Source organism: Syngnathus acus, chromosome 16 (genome assembly GCF_901709675.1).
Source record: "Syngnathus acus chromosome 16, fSynAcu1.2, whole genome shotgun sequence".
Classification (NCBI taxonomy): Eukaryota; Metazoa; Chordata; class Actinopteri; order Syngnathiformes; family Syngnathidae; genus Syngnathus; species Syngnathus acus.
In genome coordinates this window covers 607,936-622,862 of record NC_051101.1, presented here as the reverse complement: position 1 = coordinate 622,862, position 14,927 = coordinate 607,936, and the positions used below count along the sequence as shown (strand labels likewise).

Sequence of the window (14,927 nt, the reverse complement as noted above, 5' to 3'; positions counted from 1 at the left end):
CATTGCCTCCCTGCTTGGCACTCAGCATTAAGGGTTGGAATTGGGGGGTTAGATCACCAAATGATTCCAGAGCGCGGCGCCGCTGCTGCTCACTGCTCCCCTCTCCCCCAGGGGATGGATCAAAATCACACGGGGATGGGTCAAATGCAGAGGACAAATTTCACCACACCCAGATGCGTGTGGGACGATCATTGGGACTTTTAAAAAAAAAAAAGAAAAGTCAAAATTTGGGTGCGTATTATACATGGGTACAGGCTTTTTTCCAGCATCGACATGCCATTTTTAGGGTGCGTATTATACATGGGGGTGCATTATACATGGAAAACAACGGTATATTGAAATGGAAGGAGTATCAGACCACTGCAAATCTACCAAGACCCGGCCGTCCCTCCAAACTTTCATCTCAAACAAGGAGAAGACTGATCAGAGATGCAGCCAAGAGGCCCATGATCACTCTGGATGAACTGCAGATATCTACAGCTGAGGTGGGAGAGTCTGTCCATAGGACAACAATCAGTCGTGCACTGCACAAATCTGGCCTTTATGGAAGAGTGGCAAGAAGAAAGCCATTTCTCAAAGATATCCATAAAAAGTCTCGTTTAAAGTTTGCCACAAGCCACCTGGGAGACACACCAAACATGTGGAAGAAGGTGCTCTGGTCAGATGAAACCAAAATCGAACTTTTTGGCCACAATGCAAAACGATATGTTTGGCGTAAAAGCAACACAGCTCATCACCCTGAACACACCATCCCCACTGTCAAACATGGTTAAAGTTAAAAGTTAAAGTCCCAATGATCGTCACACACACATCTGGGTGTGGTGAAATTTGTCCTCTGCATTTAACCCATCCCCATGTGATTTTAATCCATCCCCTGGGGGAGAGGGGAGCAGTGAGCAGCAGCGGTGCCGCGCTCGGGAATCAGTTCTAACCCTCCAATTCCAACCCTTAATGCTGAGTGCCAAGCAGGGAGGCAATGGGTCCCATTTTTATAGTCTTTGGTATGACCCGGCCGGGGTTTGAACCCACAACCTTCCAGTCTCAGGGCGGACACTCTACCACTAGGCCACTGAGCTGAGCTGGTGGTGGCAGCATCATGGTTTATTGCTTTTCTTCAGCAGGGACAGGGAAGATGGCTAAAATTGATGGCAAGATGGATGGAGCCAAATACAGGACCATTCTGGAAGAAAACCTGTTGGAGTCTGCAAAAGACCTGAGACTGGGACGGAGATTTATCTTCCAACAGGACAATGATCCAAAACATAAAGCCAAATCTACAATGGAATGGTTCACAAATAGACGTATCCAGGTGTTAGAATGGCCAAGTCAAAGTCCAGACCTGAATCCAATCGAGAATCTGTGGAAAGAGCTGAAGACTGCTGTTCACAAACGCTCTCCATCCAACCTCACTGAGCTCGAGCTGTTTTGCAAGGAAGAATGGGCAAGAATTCCAGTCTCTCAATGTGCAAAACTGAGAGACATACCCCAAGCGACTTGCAGCTGTAATTGCAGCAAAAGGTGGCGCTACAAAGTATTAGCGCAAGGGGGCCGAATAATATTGCACGCCGCACTTTTCAGTTTTTTATTTGTTAAAAAAGTTTAAATTATCCAATAAATTTCGTTCCACTTCACGATTGTGTCTCACTTGTTGATTCTTGACAAAAAATGTAACTTTTATATCTTTATGTTTGAAGCCTGAAATGTCGCGAAATGTTGAAAGGTTCAAGGGGGCCGAATACTTTCGCAAGGCACTGTATGTTAACAGGTGTTGTGCTAGATTTGGTTCCCCCGTGAGATTTTGTTCCCCCTGCCGCGGGAGCGCGCACGCCTTATTTGGAAAGCGAAAAACCGATGTCGTACGGAGTCAGCACTATGTTGTTTTCAATAAAAACATGAACTCACGTTTGCGTCAGTCAATTTTAATTTTTATAAAGGATTATTCTCATTTGATGTCTTTAAATTCATCCGCGTTCTGCCATTGAAGCGGGGTGCATTCAAAGACCAGTCGTACAGACGGAACACTCATTCACTTCACCAAAAAGCAACAATATAATTACGTGAGCTCTTTGCATAAACCTCGATGCAAAGAAACTCCTCTTTTTGGGTACCGTTACATGCTACAAGGAGTATATATTACAAAGGAGACTTTCTACTTAATTGTGATCATCATTCATCCATCCTTCCATTTTATTACTCAGGTATTTTCAAAGCAAATTAATATTGTTGCATTTATTAATTAGCTTTAAAATGACAGCGCAATATAATTAAAAGCTGACACTATAGCAATGTCAAACGTGTTCATTTAAGAAAAAGCCACACACGTTTTGTGATCAAATCTTTCATAACGAGAATGATTTGAGTGAATTGATTTGAATGAATAATTGAGAAGAAATTTCAGTTCTGAAGGCTCCTTTTGTCCCAAGCAAAGTGACAGATGGTGGGGAGGGGGGATACAAATTGTAACAGGAACTCTATAAAAAATGTCAAGCCGTGAGAATTTGTGCCCCCCTCCCATTTTGAGAACGGTGAGTCCTGGACATCGACTGGCTTTTTTTCTATCTTCCTGGGGGTCTGTTCAGATTGTGTGGCAAATTTGAACAGGTTCCCTCATTCCTAGGCCAAATTACAGGGGGGAACACATCCTCACGGCTGCCCCGTGAGGATATGTCCCCCCCCCCCTTATTTTCAGAACGGTGAGTGCTGGACTCCAGCTGTTTTTATTCTGTCTTCTTGGGGGTCTGTTCAGGTTGTGTGGCAAATTTGAACAGGTTCCCTCATTCCGAGGCCAAATTACAGGGGGGGAAGCCATCCTCACGGCTGCCCCGTGAGGATATGTTCCCCCCCTTATTTTGAGAACGGTGAGTGATGGACTCCAGCGTTTTTTCTCTCCGTCTTCCTGGGGGTCTGTTCAGGTAATGTGGCAAATTTGAACAGGTTCCCTCATTCCTAGCCCAAGTTACAGGGGGGAACATATCCTCACGGGTGCCCTGTGAGAATATGTTCCCCCCCATTTAAAACGGTGTATATGTAAATAAATGATTTGTGCACTGATAACTATACAATATTGGATGTTAAATAAATAAATAAACAAATAGATAATAATGCTTAGAGCTTATTTGCATAGGCGAAGTGTTCTTATTTGGTTCAAAGAACTTCATTCCTTTTATCTTACTGTAGGTTTGGTTCATAGATTGTTGTTGGTCAGAACTGTTTTTCTTTGTTAAGTGTTATATACAGTTTGAAGTAGTTGCATACAAGTTATCCCATATTTACTCAATGTTTGTTTAAGGAACTGCACACCAGTTACCTTACATTTACTTAATGTGTGTTGAAGGGTTTAGGACAAGTCACTCATTATTATTGTGTGTTAATTTACCAAGTAGATAAAGTTAGCAAAGGTTTAGTTGCATTGTTCCACAGGAACCACAGGAAAGCGGCAATTCAAGTTATCTGATCCCACTCGAGGACGAGTCAGTCAACCATGAAGGACAACTGGTGAGGAAGGAGGACAAAGTCTGCGGGGGTCACGGGCCGACAATGAAGTGCTAATTCACACCACACTACATTCCTTAGCTAATAAGCGTTGCTACAGACACTATCTCCCCTCCCTTTAGTGTAGCAACGCCTTTGTAACCAGGGCAACCAAAACATTAAATAGAGGAGCATGTGAAGTGAGAACTCAGAATTGATGGAGATTGTAACTGAGTTTGCTCTCTCTATCGTTCTCCTCGCGAGTAAACCTGTGCCGGTTCTTTTCTCCTCTTCCTTCCAGCGTATGGTTTAATGTCTGATGGTATTTAGACCTAACATTATGAAACTAATGTTTTTTTTTTTGTCCAAGTAGCAAATTTGCAATTAGGTGTATTGAGTGAGCACTTAATTACCACAAGTATGGTGCTAATTCAACGTTTTATTTTTACTTCTACTCAGGAGGGGAGCTGTATTATTGCCGCCAAAAAGGCACAGACCAGGCAGTCCAAGTGAAGGTTGTCTGTGGTGCTGAAGAGGCAAATGAAATTTTTAAGAGTTTTCATGCCAGCCCGGCAGGGGCACACACCGGGCAAAATAAAACAAGACACAGCATCTCTCTGAGATATTACTGGCCAGCGATGTCTGTTGACATTAATGAGTGGGTATGTAAATAATACAAAAAGAGTATACTTGTTTGTTCATTTTTTTTAGCCTGCGAACATAATGAATGAAACTATTCCTTTGTATCTTTTGCAAACAATTCAAAATCATTATCTAAGATCTTGCCCTTTTTGCATGCATTTATTAACAATGACTACTTTTCCACAAAACTTGCCATTGTCAGGTGTCCCAGTGCACCGAATGTCAGGCAGCCGGCATATCAATAAAAAGCCCAACAGAGGTCATGCCTATACAGGTCAGTTAATCCAAATAATGTTCTCTATTTTGACCCAAGGTCTATATAGTATTTTGTATGTGGCATACTTTATATAACTATTTTTCTCAGCAACATCAGTTTAACACAATTTGTTTTTATAAATATTTATTTATTAGGTGTCTCAGCCATTCGAACTCTTGGGGATGGACCTCATTGGCAAACTGGCTCAGACAAAAGATGGATACCAATATATTTGCGTGATGGTCGATTATTTCACGAAATGGCCTCAAGCCCATCCATTGAGGTCGAAGTCTGCTGCTGATGTTACCGCCTGTATCCTAAAATTCGTCTACCAATTTGAGTCGCCAAAAAGGATCTTGACAGATCAAGGCAAAGAATTTGTCAATGCAGTAAGTACAACAGTGTTTGGCAGAAATTATCTTCATCATAGCTGTCAAATACAAGTCCCTGAGGGCATATCTGGCCTGCAACTTTATTTTGTGTGGCCGATGAAAGCAACGAAAGGATGTCGAACTTCATAAAATAGCTGGAGTAAAATAAAAAAAAAAGTTTTTTACTGCTCATTGTATTTTGTCCGTGTTTTGTGACTGTTGCAGTTGTGGGTGTTGTATTTTCCTTCTGTGTATTTGTGATGCAAAGCCAGTATAGTGATGATGTTAAGCTCACATTCTCAAACACTATTTCACTGCAAAATTGCCCAACTCAATTACTTATTCTTTCCCCTGGCAACTGCAGATCAACAAGAGAGTATGTGAAATGCTTGACATTTGACTTTTTTTTCTTCATAAAGTTTAAAGTTATAATTTTTGATGTATGTTATATGATTAAGAAACAAAGTTGTTTGACCAAAATAAGGCCAAAGAAATTGATAAAGTGCAGTAATAACGGTATCACTGCACAAATCATCAGAAAAAAAACACCTGGAGTCCAGCACTCACCGTTCTCAAAATAAGGGGGGGGGGGAACATATCCTCACGGGGCAGCCGTGAGGATGTGTTCCCCCCTGTAATTTGGCCTAGGAATGAGGGAACCTGTTCAAATTTGCCACACAACCTGAACAGACCCCCAGGAAGACAGAAAAAAAACAGCTGGAGTCCAGCACTCACCGTTTTCAAAATAAGGGGGGGGGGAACATATCCTCACGGGGCAGCCGTGAGGATGTGTTCCGCCCCTGTAATTTGGCCTAGGAATGAGGGAACCTGTTCAAACTTGCCACACAACCTGAACAGACCCCCAGGAAGACAGAAAAAAAAAAACAGCTGGAGTCCAGCACTCACCGTTCTGAAAATAAGGGGGGGGGGGGACATATCCTCACGGGGCAGCCGTGAGGATGTGTTCCCCCCTGTAATTTGGCCTAGGAATGAGGGATTCTGTTCAAATTTGCCACACAACCTGAACTGACCCCCGGGAAGATAGAAAAAAAGCCAGTCGATGTCCAGGACTCACCGTTCTCAAAATTGGAGGGGGGGCACAAATTTTCACGGCTTGACAATTTTTAGAGTTCCTGTTACAATTTTTATCCCCCCTCCCGACCACCTGTCACTTTGCTTGGGACAAAAGGAGCCTTCGGAACTGAAATTTCTTCTCAATTATTCATTCAAATCAATTCACTCAAATCATTCTCGTTATGAAAGATTTGATCATAAAACGTGTGGCTTTTTCTTAAATGAACACGTTTGACATTGCTATAGTGTCAGCTTTTAATTATGTTGCGCTGTCATTTTAAAGCAAATTAATAAATGCAACAATATTAATTTGCTTTGAAAATACCTGAGTAATAAAATGGATGGGTGGATGAATGATGATCACAATTAAGTAGAAAGACTCCTTTGTAATATATACTCCTTGTAGCATGTAACGGTACCCAAAAAGAGGAGTTTCTTTGCATCGAGGTTTATGCAAAGAGCTCACGTAATTATATTGTTGCTTTTGGGTGAAGTGAGTGAGTGTTCCGTCTGTACGACTGGTCTTTGAATGCAGCCCGCTTCAATGGCAGAACGCGGATGAATTTAAAGACATCAAATGAGAATAATCCGTTATAAAATTAAAATTGACTGACGCAAACGTGAGTTCATGTTTTTATTGAAAACAACATAGTGCTGACGCCGTACGACATCGGTTTTTCGCTTTCCAAATAAGGCGTGCGCGCTCCCGCGGCAGGGGGAACAAAATCTCACGGGGGAACCGAATCTAGCACAACACCTGTTAGGGAGGTACACATCTTGCGACCCGACCCTGGGTAACCGGTAGAATATGGTTGGATGCTCGGAAGAGATTGAAACGGGCATTCTGACATTCATTCTGGGTGAACAGAGCCACACAAATTGGAAATGGGGGATTTGATGTTGGTTCTGAGTGTCTAAGCCAGGGGTCCCCAAACCTTTTCCTGTGAGGGCCACATAACTTTTCCCTTCTCTGATGGGGGGCCGGTGTCAGTTTGTAACAGAAAAAGTGTGACGATCGTAGGGGAGCTTAAAAAAATTATTGTTTTCCAGAAAGCCACACATAACCAAATAACGGTTATTTAATAACCCTTTCCAGGTTCTTTACAGAAAAAAAAGTCAGGAAACAAATAACACTATTAATGAAATAAATAATAACTAAATAACCCTCTCTGAGTTCTTCACAGAAAAAACAGGAAATAAATAATAACTAAATAACTCTCTCTGGGTTCCTCATAGAAAAAAAAGCCATGGAACATTAACTTTCTGTTGTGCCATGCACAATCTTAACAGATAAAAGTTCAGCTCAGTTGTCAGAGCAGAATCTCTCTGACACATATGAGCAGTCTCTTAAAGTTCTTGTGTTCCTTCCTTATACGCCTTTTGTAGGTTCCAGTAGGCTTGTAGACACCGCTGTCTTTTTTGTTAAAGTTTGCTAGTGCGTCATAGTCTGGAGTAAAATTTGTTGTGGCAATTCTTAGGCGAGATCCGAGGTGTTGGTCCGTTTACCTCGATCTGTGACGGGTTGATGTTGACGTTCATGTGGCTGAACGTCACGTCGCGTACGTCGAGCCAAATTGGCCACTCTCTTTTAAACGCTCGGCACTGTGTCCACCTTGCTTTTCCTTGGGCGACTCATTTTAATGGAAGGATTCCAGGGGAAGGTTTGTGGGTGGCTTTAGCGCAAAACTGCATCTGAAAGCTCAGCGCGCGAATTACAAGAATGCTGTCGTCACAGCCCACGCTCTAAATTCGGGACTGATACAAATAGAGCGCGAGTGCGCCATGTCCGTACTACTGAGTACGTACACGCACTTGTGAGTGTGCACCGAGCTTTCTGACACGGCTTCCGGTAGTAAATGCGCAGGCGAGCGCTTCCCCATCTACTGGGGAAACGCAGTCATTGCAGGCAAAATGACCAAAACAAAAAGTTTAATAATACAATTTGTTCAGGGTTGGCGGGCCGGATTAAACGGTCCCGTGGGCCGTATCCGGCCCGCGGGCCGTAGTTTGGTGACCACTGGTCTAAGCCATTACGTTCAAAAGTTAGGGTCAAAAGACGACCTCCGTCCACGTCGAAATGAGTCAGATGGGCGCAGTCCACAGCAGAGGGCATGTCCCCAACAAAGGGCGTACTTCCCGTATGCTTGACTTTGAGGTAATGATGTGCTGATGACTTTTTATTAATCTTGTAAGAATACGTACAAATAAAAAAATATTTTCCAAATGACTACAACAAACTATTTGACATTTAGGATTAGCAATCAAAAAGGATGACATCGTCCTGTGTGTGCTGAGCATCATGCTAACATTAATGAAGATGTGGTCCACTACTTTTTTAAATCTTTTACCCCCTTCCCCGCATGCGTGTGTGTGTGTGTATATGTTAAGTGTACTGCTGCTAACACAGGAGTTTCCCCATTGAGGGAATAATAAAGGATTATCTAATCTAATCTAATGACATGTCAATATAGACATAATTATTATAAACTAATTAGTATAACCATTACAAAAATCTAGAGGACGTCAATCTTTTAAATTGTTCTCATATCGTGCTTTTTTCAAAATGTGAAATTCATTTCACTGAGTGACAGCAAAGAAAAAATCTCTCCTGATTGGCTGGCAGAAGCTTCACATCATCCAGTCACCGCTTAGCAATGTTGGATATTTCAATGAATGAACAATACAAGTTGACTGTCACTGGCCAATTGCAATTGTGCTAAGCTAACTAGCACACTACAAAAATGGCAAGCCAAAGTAAGAACTAAGAATTAGCGTTAGCGAGCTCTCGTCATTTATGGCACGTTGACGGGGTTCTCGTTTGGTGATCCCGTTAGCCAGTTGGCGACAGGCCACCCAAGCAGACGTATTTGACGTCAAGGTATTCGTCCACGCCGTACTTGGAGCCCTCGCGTCCAAGACCGGACTCCTTGACCCCCCCAAAGGTGGCCTCGGGGGTGGACACCAGACCCTCGTTGACCCCCACCAGACCCACCTCCAAAGCTTCTGCCACTCTCCAGATCTGAGACATGTCCGACGAGTAGAAGTAACCTATCGGCACACACAAAATTATGATGCACTGGACTACATTGAATTAAAAATGATCTGGAGTTGGTCGACTACTGCACCAAAGTCAGTGAAAAAAAACTGGAACGAGACAAAATAAAGATCCAAGTAGTACTGTCAAAGACCTTGAAAAGTGCTAGACTGGACTTGAAAAGATCTAGAATAGAAATAACCAAATATAAGGGACTACAGCCAAGTCAAAGCCAGTCAAGTCTGGACTAAGAGTGAGCTAGACTAGACCTCAACTGGAGGTGGACTAGAAGGGAATTGGGTTAAAACTGATGAGTGGGTGCATCTCAAGATAAAAATAACATAACCACAAAAAGACTGGACAGATTGAAACTAGTGGTGAGTGCTGTACTCAAGTAGAAAAACTAAAGAATACTGTTGAAGTGAAAAGTGGAATGCGCCAGCGGATAAGATGTAAGCAAATCCAGTAGCTGTCTGGATCAAGTCCGGGGGCTCACCTGCCAGGCCCACTCGGGACGAATTGGCGATGGCGAGCGCTTCCTGCTCCGTGTCAAACCTGCGCAGGAAGACAGCACCATTCCCAAGTCGTCATTCCTGTTTTGGGCCCGTCCCAATGGGAGGAGGAAGTGTTGTGGCCGGGATGTTGTGGCTCACCTGACTACGGGCACCAGAGGCCCAAAGGTTTCCTCTTGCATACACAACATGTCGGCCCTGACGTCCGCCAGCAGCGTGGGCGCCACAAAAGAGCCGTGAAGACGGCGGCCGCCCCGCAGGAGGCGGGCCCCCCGAGAGAGGGCATCCTCGGTCTGATGGAGGACCTGCTGGGCATCAGAAGAAAAAAACAAGACGCTGAGGTGAGGCAATGGTCCGCTCGGCAGGTCCTTTCCACAAAAGGGCTAAGGTAACTCTGACCTTGTCCGCTGCCCTGCGGTTGATGAGCGGGCCCTGCGTGGTGTCCGGCTCGCTGCCGTGTCCGATCTTGAGCTGGCAGTCCATGGCGGCGCCAAGCTTTTCCAGAAAGCTGTCGTAGACGGAGCTCTGCACCAGGAAACGGTTGGAACACACGCACGTCTGCACGCAAAAAACAAGTCTGCAGCTCTTCCAGGATTGTCTTGTTGGCCGTGCCCGGGCTACCGATGCCCTAGCCGCCCAACGGAGACCTCTGGAGGCAAGTTGAACTCGCCGCCTTGGGCTTATTTTGACACCAAGCTGCTGCCTTTTGCCCTTCCCAGCCTTGAAGTGCTTCACCTCACCAAATGCTGCAACTCACCATCTGCACCGTTGCATACTGCTGGCATCTAATGGCAAGCCCTTTGAGACTCTTTTTGTGCGTTCCTTTAGGGAGCGACTTTGGATTTCTTTCTTTTGACTCTGTTGTGCTCACCTGCCCCGAGTTTCTGAACTTGGAAGCCATGGCTCCTTGCACCGCCTGGTCCACGTCGGCGCTGTCAAAGACAATGAAAGGGGCGTGACCCCCCAGCTCCATGGAGACCCTCTTGACGGTTTCTGCGGCCATTTTCAGCAAAACCTGACATCGTTAGCATTAGCGTTAGCCTGCACAAGGAGAACGGAGAGAGGCACGTCGCCCCAGGTCTGTTATGCTCTTGCCTTGCCGGTGGCGGTGGAACCCGTGAAGGAGATCTTGCGCACCAGGGGGTCGCTACACAAGACGCGCCCCACCGATGGCGTCTGCTCCCTGGAGCATGGGACCACGTTGAACACGCCCGCCGGGAGGCCCGCCTGGGACGACAGCTGATGAGACGCAAACGACGTGAGGCTAAAAGATACACCCAACACAAATGCTGCACCACACCTAAAGACTAGACTAGACTCAACTGGAGCGAAACTAACTGAGCCAGTTCTCAGTCACAGGGATGAGAATGGCAAATGTGAAAAAGCACGGAAAAGTAGCGGGGGGGGTATATACGCTGTATACGCGGGGGAATGCCCGCGAGAGTCACCGAGGCTAACGTTGCCCGGCCAGCTAGCCCCGTATATAAAAAAAAATAATTTTCTCAACAAATTTACACGATTCACGAAAATACTTTAAACGGAAAAAAAACACGAAAATCCGCAGATCCGTGGAAAATTCTCATCCCTGCAGTCAGGATTGGATCACAAAACCGCAAGGACTACGAGTCAAAAATCCCAGTTTAGCAGTGGATAACTGACCAGACACTAAAAATGAAAAGCAGATGAGCTTGAGCTCATTCACACCCGTCGTCAGCCAACAGCGCCGGCGGAAGGTCTGAGCGACTCCCGTTTTTGCTGGCAGACTGACAGGAACTGTAAAAGGCTGATGGAATAAGCGCCAATGGAAGCCAGATTTGCCCATGAACCCGTAAGCTATTGAGGTCGAATCAAGATCACCCATGCAGACACCGTTGCCAGATACCGGCCTGACCTTAAGGCCAGCTCCTGATTCTGGCTGGAAGAGTAGCCCCAATTGGGTTTCTAACCTCTGCCAGAGCAAGTGCCGATAGGGGTGTGTCCTCGGCCGGCTTGACCACGACGCTACATCCTGCGGCCAGCGCGGCGCCAACCTTCCTGGTGATCATGGCGCTCGGGAAGTTCCACTACGACACAGACGCGACACAGACGCGACACAACGTTGACGTCGCAGCCGGCCTGGAGTTCTCCCACCAGCCAGTCGCTCACCGGCGTGATGATGGAGGCCACGCCCACCGGCTGCTTGAGGAGGAGCATCTTGCGGTCCCTGAATGGTGACGGCACCACGTCACCGTACACCCGCCGCGCTTCCTCTGAAAACCAGTCTAGGAAGGATGTTGAGTAGGCGATTTCACCCAGGGCCTCTTTCATGGGTTTACCCTACACACATCACGCTAACATCATGACAACATCAAGCTCATGTCATGCAATGTCAGACTTATGTCATGCTGATGTCACACTAACCTAACCATTGACAACGGTCATGCTGATGTCACACTAACCTAACCATTGACAACGGTCTTCTGTCACGCTAACATCACACTAACGTCATGCTAATGTCAGTCGGACAGTCTTACTTAACTAACACCATGCTGACAGCACGCTCACATCAGCCAACTAAGTCACATGAAGTCACTCACGTCAGGCTTACGTCACGCTAACATCAGGTCATGCTAACATGGTATTAACTTGTGCTAAATTTGCAAAGGTACTGTAACTGAGGAGCGGTGCCACTGACACTCTCGAAGGTGATGATGGTGGCCAGGTGCTCTTTGTGCTCCGTCATCAGGTTGGCCCACTTCCTCAGGAGGCTACTGCGCTCCTGCGGCCGACAACCACAACTCAGTGACGAAGTTTCGTGTCATGCATATCCTACTTGCCGTCACGGTGGAGTTTTTATATTGTGCACTTGTGAGTATATACAGTAATCCCTCGTTTATCGCGGATAATGGGTTCAAAAACCCACCTGCGATAAGTGAAATCCGCGAAGTACGGTCACCAACAAGAAATACTGGGCAGGCTAACGGGTTAGCGGAAAGATGCTAATTCGCGATCGTGCTAACACGCGAAAACGTACTTCTAAAGCATAGGTGTCAAACTCAAGGCCCGCGGGCCACATCCGGCCCGGCATGCAATTATATCCGGCCCGCGAGATCATTTTATATTATTGTTACTAATGGCCCGACGATATGAAGCGATGATAACACAATAAACTACAGATCCCATAATGCAGTGCTTTCGCTGCCTTGCCGAGCGTTTTTCCGCGGCAATCAGGACAAGTGCTTGTTGCTGCAAGTTATTGCGAAGCTAGCCCCTCATGATGCCGAAGAGAAAAGTTGATTCTGAACACAGAGCCTTTAAAAACCGATGGGAGGTTGAGTATATGTTTACTGACATTGCCGGTAAGCCCGTTTGTTTCATTTGTGGCGCTAATGTGGCTGTATTGAAAGAGTTTAATCTAAGACGGCACTATGAAACAAAACATCTGGATAACCTGAAAGACCTGAATGCAGAGCAGAAGATACAGAAGGTAGAAGAGTTAAAGAAGAAGCTGACATTCCAGCAGACGTTTTTTCACCCGTGCAAAATCACAAAGTGAAGCTGCTGTGAAAGCGAGTTTTATCGTGGCAGAGGAGATCGCCAAAGCAGGTTGTTATTGCTGAAAAGCACAAAGTGTTTTTATATTTCCAGGTTTTGTTTTGTTTTGCAGCATGTTCATATTTCTATCTTGTATAATTTTGACAGGAGATATTTTTATGGAGAGTAAAATCATTTGGGATATTTAAAATTTAGGTTTTTTATTTAAAATGACATAAAAGCAAAGAAAATCAAACATTTTGATTTATTATTTTAATGTTTACTTGAAGTACAAGCACTGTCACCATTTTAATTTATTTTTTCAGGCGTTTTTTTTGCAGCATGTTCCAATTTCTAACTTGTATAATTTTAACTGGATATATCTTTATGGAGATCAAGATATTTTAAGTTATTTAAAGTTTAAGTTTATTTATTCCAGAATAACATTCCTGTCCGTTTGTATTTATATTTATGTTAAAAGTTAGTTTTAGTGTGTTCAATAAATGTTTGTTCTGTTCGGCCCGCGACCTGAAGTGTGTTTTGAATTTTGGCCCCCTGTGCAATTGAGTTTGACACCCCTGTTCTAAAGGAATGAAAACGAACATTTGGAGCAATACTAGATTGTTTTAAAGGTTAGACACGTTTCCTCAATTTAGAAGTTTTATTTTGACATTTAAATGTTTTTTTTAATTTTGAGAAAAAATCCGCGATGTAGTGAAGCCGCGATAAACGAAACGCGAAGTAGCGAGGGATCACTGTATATGTATGAATGTTAGTGGCATTTGACAATGAAGAAATCGATTTTGAAACCACGTGCAAATTAAAAGTAATTGTATTGGATTTAGAGGACACGCATGCAGTGCATAGGGACCGACAGCTCGGCTACATTCTGCTCTGTTTGATTGGAGAGCCAGCTGAAATTTTCAGTATCCCGCTGCACGAGTGGTCCTCCTAGTCCCCCTTTCAAGCTTCCTTCCTTGCGTTCTTAGCCATTCTTCTCACCTTGGCCGTGACATCCTTCCACTGTTGGAATGCCTCGTGGGCCGCGTCTACGGCCCGCTTGGCCTCTTCCGGCCCGCAGTCCGCCACCCGCGCGATCTCGGTCCCGGTGGCCGGGTCCCAAACCGGGAAGTCTTGAGGCGCGCTCACCCAACGGCCGTGTACGTAGCCACGAGTGCACACCAGCGGCGCGCTCGCGTCCAGGCTAAAGGCGCGTTGACGCGGTGCTTTCACGAAGGCAGTAGCGAGGAGGCGCGCGCTTTGCGTCGTCTTCATCATCATCACCGTCGTCATCAAGGTGCTCATGGTGGTCGCAGCTGGCGGGGGGGCCTGGGTCACAGGAGGACGGGCGTTTTCACCGGGCAGCTAGCGATCGAACCCTTTCAAAGCTTTTTCTGCAGATTGGAGACGTGACCACGCACGCTCATTAGGCTTGTTGTGCTCACAACGGCGCATGCGCACATCTGACACGCATGCAGACGGTTCAATAAAAAGAGGGATAGCGAAGGAACAAGTGATGACAAAATGGCAATATGATGATGAAAAACAAGCCAAACAGCAACTGAATTCAAACGTAAACGTGGAAGTTGCCTCTCAGCAGGGCACTTAAATCTGCGTGTGAAAAGTAACTTCGCTCCGTCCATCAATCCATGTGCCCCAACTCGTTCGCTCGCATTTTTCATATTACTGTGGCGTGAGCTACTTAAAGTAAAAATGATACATGGAGGGAGCAAAAGAACAAATTTGTTATTTATTTGAAATAAAATCTTAACACATTTTACGCGCACGGTCATAATTTTGGATGGATGATAAAACCATATTGTTTGCATTTAAAGTTTCTAACTGGAAATGATGGCGCACTTTAACAGCTTTACTTGCCTTGGAAATTTAGCAGACGTTTCCCAACTGCAAGGCTGAGGAGCTTGCGCAACAGTATCAACTCTTGCCAGGCTATTGTTTTCTTTTAAGACCACAGATTCCGCAAGAATCTGTTCACGTTTTTTTTTGTTTTGTTTTTTGACGCTGTGCTCACTGTCCACGGAAATAAACTAATC

General features: G+C 45.1%; 1 protein-coding gene and 1 long non-coding RNA gene across 2 annotated transcripts; one reads left to right on the top strand and one right to left on the bottom strand.

The window, feature by feature from the left end:
- Positions 1-3,886: 3,886 nt before the first annotated feature.
- Positions 3,887-5,136, top strand: LOC119136476. The gene is made up of 3 exons (XR_005100743.1): positions 3,887-4,133; positions 4,316-4,758; positions 5,105-5,136. It is a non-coding gene; the product is annotated as an uncharacterized LOC119136476 (long non-coding RNA).
- Positions 5,137-8,271: 3,135 nt separating this feature from the next.
- On the bottom strand, positions 8,272-14,881 carry aldh5a1 (aldehyde dehydrogenase 5 family, member A1 (succinate-semialdehyde dehydrogenase)). The gene is made up of 11 exons (XM_037274962.1): positions 14,752-14,881; positions 13,876-14,267; positions 12,035-12,118; positions 11,506-11,676; positions 11,307-11,423; positions 10,456-10,599; positions 10,232-10,375; positions 9,760-9,918; positions 9,502-9,665; positions 9,345-9,403; positions 8,272-8,862 (listed from the first exon to the last, which is right to left on the bottom strand). The coding sequence occupies exons 2-11, from the start codon at positions 14,176-14,178 to the stop codon at positions 8,645-8,647; spliced, it is 1,563 nt and encodes a 520-aa protein (XP_037130857.1). The 5' UTR covers positions 14,179-14,267; positions 14,752-14,881; the 3' UTR covers positions 8,272-8,644.
- Positions 14,882-14,927: the final 46 nt, after the last annotated feature.